The sequence below is a fragment of the Rissa tridactyla genome, chromosome Z, assembly GCF_028500815.1.
Source record: "Rissa tridactyla isolate bRisTri1 chromosome Z, bRisTri1.patW.cur.20221130, whole genome shotgun sequence".
Classification (NCBI taxonomy): Eukaryota; Metazoa; Chordata; class Aves; order Charadriiformes; family Laridae; genus Rissa; species Rissa tridactyla.
In genome coordinates this window covers 87,665,366-87,671,365 of record NC_071497.1, presented here as the reverse complement: position 1 = coordinate 87,671,365, position 6,000 = coordinate 87,665,366, and the positions used below count along the sequence as shown (strand labels likewise).

At 41.9% G+C, this 6,000-nt stretch overlaps 1 protein-coding gene across 18 annotated transcripts in view; it reads right to left on the bottom strand.

Moving 5' to 3' along the window:
* Window positions 1-1,031: 1,031 nt before the first annotated feature.
* Window positions 1,032-6,000, bottom strand: part of LOC128902668 (zinc finger protein 532) — a 48,306-nt gene continuing 43,337 nt past the window's right edge. For all 18 annotated transcript variants that reach the window (XM_054186051.1, XM_054186050.1, XM_054186052.1 and 15 more), the window contains 3 exons: window positions 5,545-5,657; window positions 4,258-4,405; window positions 1,032-3,340 (listed from right to left, as the gene is read on the bottom strand). In XM_054186051.1, coding sequence (XP_054042026.1) covers window positions 2,846-3,340; window positions 4,258-4,405; window positions 5,545-5,657 — 756 coding nt within the window. In that variant the 3' untranslated portion in view covers window positions 1,032-2,845. The remainder of the gene's footprint in view (window positions 3,341-4,257; window positions 4,406-5,544; window positions 5,658-6,000) is intronic.

The following is a 6,000-nucleotide window of genomic DNA, read 5'->3' as shown; positions in this document are numbered from 1 at the left end:
TTACTTTTCCATCTGATAAGCACGCATGGCCCCTGAGGGATGGGTGGACACGGAGATGAGACCAGCATGCTCAGGAGCACGACAGACGCACACCAAGGGGCTTCGAGCAGCAAAGGAGCCGTCGTTTCTGAAAGGGGCAGCCAAACAAAGCGTGAAACTCTTTGCCCAAGATCAAGTAAACCAGCAACAAATGAACAGGTTGGTCATTGCCAGGAAATCTGTGCTCGGACGAAACCAGCTTCTAGACAGAAGACTCTCAAAAGGGAACTGGCAGAAGCATCGCCGCTGGAGTAACGCTTGGACACTGGAGATCTCCCTGGGGAGAGAGAGGTACCCGACAGGCCTTTCTCATTACTAGTATCTAATCTTGAATTACTCAGGAGATACAGAAGGAAAAGCCCCAACATCTGGAGGAGCTGGAGAATGAGGCAAGAAATGCTATGTGAGAAACACAATGGTCTTAATTACCACACTAAATCTCCTCCGTCCCCTGGGTCTGGTATTTGGAAAAAGCCATAGTCCTCAAACCAGCTCCTCTCTTCACCGGTCGGGTGGGTTTCTGCCTGCAAAAAAGAAGCGCTACCTGGGGAAAAGTTGCCCTTTCCTGCCATACCCAAGTGCGTACAAGCTCTGACACACAAACATGTCTAGAGAGTACGGGGCAGTTGGAGACCCACCATCCCTTAAACCTTTCAAGAGGTTACTAGATGGAGAGTCAAATTGACCTTCCAGTGAAAACCGAACGGAGCCCACAGCCAAGGCGCTGAGCTCCGCTCACCGGCTGTGGCAAAACGCACCCGTCGTGCCAGTCGCGGGGCAAAGGCAGCGTGGGACCTGCAGCGAGGGCTGTGACCACGGCGCCGCTTCACATCCTGCCCAACAGCTTTCAGATGACTTGTCAGGAACTTTCGGCGTTTTGCCTCTTGGCAGCACCAACAATGACTTAAATGTCGCTGGTTCACAGCATCCCTTGGCAGGTGCAAGACAGGGAAAAGGGAAAAAAAACAAAAGTATTAATAATGGCTGTGAAAATTTAATTTTTATTATCTGTTCACTGTATACAAAACACCATTCTGCATAGTGATAACTCATTTGTTGTACAGTTGACAGTGCACATCAACAAACAAGTGTTAGGAGGTATACACTCAATGGGAAGGGCAGTGATGGGCAGTGTACGTTACACACTCGGATCCCGCGACGCCAGCCGTCTGGTCTGGCATGGAGAAGTGCCTCGGAACCACTCAACACGCCAGTAATATAAATGGGTAACAAGCATTTACCAACGAACCAAATTAAGGGTGCAGATAAGAGACAAAGTGGAACTAACGTATCCGATACACAGTTTCCAGAGTGATTTAGAAGTTTTACAGAGGTGGCTGAGAAGGATCCATATTTTTTTCAAACACTTCCATTTTTAAAACTGTTAAAATTTAATGATAAATAACAGAATCTCACAAATCTTTAGGGGCAAAATGCTCCACATTTATTTACATATGAAATGTGTTTAATACAGTTGTAATGGACATAGTGTATAGTAACATCTGACAGCAGCAAGACTTCTAAGGAACCAAACAATTACTACCATATATCATGCAGCTATCTATATATACACAATTTGTTTTAAAAAAAAGTACAAAAATTTTTTTCAGGGATACATACAAGGTATAAAATGCAAAAACAAACAAAAAATATAACTCTCACAGAGAACTATATATGAAAGGGACAGTATGGTACCTTTTTGTACGTTGTGAAAGCGCAACTAGTGATATTAATACAAGTTTGAAATGGCGGAACGAGCTTCGTAGGGTCTGTGCGGAAGCCGAAAGCCCCAGTTAGCTGCCACGGGCTGCGTGGGTGAGCGTCGGGACAGCTGTGGCTGTGTGGGACACTGAGCACCAGAACATTTGGCATTAGCATACGGAGCCGGGACATACCAACCCCTGTAGCAAGGGTCAACTATTCTCTCTCAATAACCAGAGATAAAGGAAAATACATAATGCTGTGTGGTCACTTCTATATAATGTTTAATAAATTACATGACAAAAAACATCATCATTATAAACCTATTCCTCTAATTACATCTTATTTGTTAAATCCAGAGCAGCCCAGCCCTTTTGTAACAATGTAAGCTTTGATCACAAGCACCTGATGGCCTAAAAAAATCACTTCATGATACATAGAGTTGTGCAATTATACTTTTCAAAAGTACTTTATCATTTTAGGGGGTCTGCACCTGTTCTGGTGTTGCCACCTAAAACCAGCACTGCATTTTACGTATGCAGAGGTACTTTTTCTTCTTTTTTTTTTTTATTATATATATTTTTAAGAGAAAGTTTAAAAGCTTCCTTAAACATTTAGAAGCACAAGATCTTAGAATTTAAAATCTCCCCTTAGCTTGCCTGCCCTCCCCACTCTCCTCCACGTGCTGCCTTCCGATGCGCTTCCATGAGCTAAACTTTCCTTCAGAAGCATTCCAAGAAGAAACAGCTTAAGAGAACCCAAGGAACTGCCCCAGCATCCAGAACTCTGTTTCAAAGAAACTTACTAGAAAAAAAAACAGAAACAAAACCAGAAAAACCCAAATTTTCCACTAGATACCGATACAAACACATAACAAAGAGTATAAAAGTTATTAGTTTAAATATATACAAACTCTTTTCAACTCAAATACTGCTTTGATGGTTTTGAGGGTACAGACAATGAGGTGAAGGGGACACTTTTATGCAGAATATATTGCAACAGCCTGAACAGTACTGTTAACACTATTATACCTTGAACTTTCTGTAGCAAAAGTGTCATTAGTATTCCAATGTGGAGAGAGATTCCTGCATCCCAGATGATCTGATCACTTTTCAGCCGAACTCATCCTTTTTGACTTGATGAAGGCCATGCCATGTGTTCTCATGTGAGTGTTTAAGGCCGCTTCAGTTTCAAAAGTCTTTGCGCACACTTTGCACCTCCTGTCTGAGGCCGTACTGTCAGACGATTCATCCTCGTGATTGGGTTTATTTTCCTGCTGATTATCCTCCCCAGACCCATTTTGTTTTGACACTGGCTGAGGCTCCTTCAGCTTATGTACAATGAAGAGGTGTCTGGAGAGGGACACATGGGACGTGTAGCAGAGTCCACACTCCCTGCACTGGTACGAAGAGCCATCAGATTTATGCTGAGGAATGTGTTCATGAAACTGGAGAAGATTTTCTGTTGTAAAGCCACAAACAGCACACTTGTGAACTTTAAAAACATTTATCTTTAGCTTCTTCAATGGCTGAGTGATTGCACCTCGTGGAGGCCTGAACTCCAGTACAGGTTCTTCCAATTTACGCTTTGGACTAGGAACCTAAAAAAATGCCATAAACAGTACATTATGTAAGCATAAATACGCAGTTCTTTTCATAACTATTCGTGACTCACAAACTTTAAAATCTTTCCTTTGGTAGATTCCGGTACAACTTTGATAAATACAATATTTGAAACAGTACACGCAAATATATGTTGTACGTGTTGGAAAACCAGGGGTTTTCTTTACTATAAATCGCACATAACATTTGTTTGGTCAGCTCTGACAGAGCTACAGCATCTAATACGCTGTATAAACTTGAATACGTACTTGCCGGCGTAACTGCATCCAAGTACACACACCACCGAGACTTCAATCGTGGACAGGCTGTAGAGTACCAGTCTAGAAACTTTTCAGCACTACCTTCTGGAACTCCATTTTAATTACTTAATATTATTTCATGCCTGAAATTTGACTCGACAGATTATCTCCTGCTTGCTAGTAACAGATTTGCAGAATTTTAAAAACTAATTAAACTGATCATTTTTTATATTCTCGTTATTCTTCTGACATGAATATTTCTCGAGAATCCTCTGTGGCTCAGATACGCTCCATGATGTTTATGAAGACAATGTTTATAGCTGCCACATTTCCAACACGTAAATAAGATGACAATATGTTGGGCTGAAGGAGAGTCATGAGACAACAGACACAGAGACACAGAGAGTCAGAGACAATAGTATGTGTCTCTGCTGTCAGCTCTGGACGTGCTGGGTGAAATTCTTTATCATACAGAGCCTAAAACACTTTAAAATGTTGTTAATTTCTGCATGTAACAAGTCTTTTGGGGGAGGAGGAAGGGCTCTGCTTCACAGACGATCAGACATTTATGGGATCAAAATACCTGCACCTATTTAAAGACGTAGACCCTCAAAAAATTCACTCTCAGTGACAGAACGAATCTTCTAAGTGATTACCTTTGTGTCTTCTTTTACTTCCCTTTCTTCCATATTGGTTGATTCAGTCATTTCTTTCACATCAGGGTCTTTAATGCCATGCATCAACTGAATATGCTTCTCCAACATCAACCGCTTGGTAAAAGTACGTCTTGAATCTGGGCAGTGCCTACAGGAACACAAAGCAGATATGCACAGACTCAAACGTCAGGCCGAACAAACGTCATAGTGTTCTGAAGAATATAAATAGGATTAGTAAATAAATCCCGTCTAGTGTACAAGCTATTGAAGAAAGCAACAATGTTTTTCCAATCAATTGCAAAGGTAAGTATTATTAAGAAAATGAGCATAATTACAAAACAAAACTAGAAAAGTTTGAGCAATTTATACACCGAGCAAATGAGAAGTTCTCTGAAGGTAATACTCAAAATGGTACGACGTGTGAGTCAGAATAAAACCTGGGAGCATCTGACTTTGTTTCTTGGACCTCTGCTAACATCACCAAACCGTACGTTCTATTAGACAGGTTCCCGAGTTCTCCTTAATTTATATTTCATAGGGAAGGCAATCACTTTCCATGTAGGATGAATGCTAGCTCCAAACGACACTTAATTCTGCACTCAAATCCAAATACTTTATCTCCTCGGCACTAGTAATTCCTCCTCAGCTGCCTTTCCAACCTCAAGCTAACCAGCCTAACAAACTTGTCTTTCAGAGTCTGTGCTTTGTTCTCCCACACGGACCCAGCCGCATCGCTTCCAAACCTCTCGCGTGCTTTTGGGAAGCGTATTTCTCCTGAGCTCCCATCTTGTAACATATAGTACAGAAAACTTGTATTATGTATCTTATCTGACTGATGTGGATTTTTCTATTAAGTTACGCATTGTCTCTCCAGCCACTTAAACATCACTAAGGATTTTTAGATACTACGCACTGTTTTATGTGTGAGAAAAACACTACAAATACTGGCTTTTGTAGATTGGAAGCGTGGGTTGTGTATTTGAGAGACCACTGAAAACCAAGTTCACCACCGCAGAACGATGAGCCATGCAAACTCTCAGCGCAGTGAAGTTTCAGATTTGCTCGCCAAAGCCCCTGAAAGACAGCAGACTTCACGCACCTGCATTCTCAGTGGCCTGCTAGGTTTTTAGGACAACCTCAACAGTTTGGCCCACCTACGTATCTAAATACCCGATTCGTTTGGAAGAATGGGACACTGGCTCTTATACAATTAAGAAAAGAAATTCAACTAACAACATTTTTTGTAGGTTTATGTTCTGTTTCTAAATAAATAAAAGTAGAACTTACGAGCACGTATAAACCTTCCTAATGCCTTTGTGCTTGATACGATTGTGACGACATAAACTATGGGAGGAACTGAAAGATTTGTCGCATTGTCGACACGGGTGTTTCTTCATTTGCTTAAAAAAAAAGAAGAAAAATGGCATTAATTAAAAAAAGCTCAGTACAAGTAGTGCTTGTGTCAAACCTGTTGGTAATAGGAAAGAAACACGACTTACCAGGGGCTGGCACTGTCTCTTCAAGAACACGGCACTCCTACAGCAACACTGCAGGAGTCAGAGGACCTGGACTCTTTCAGAGCAGTGGGGCCAGCGCGAGCTACACACACGGCTATCACCAGTTGGAAACCGGTGGCACAGACTGTGGGTGAAGGGAATTTCTTCCACCAAAGAGGCAGGGAAGATGAGTGGATTATTTCTGGCTCGGTAAAGGCCGTACGGCGAGAGATTCGCTTTCACTCTA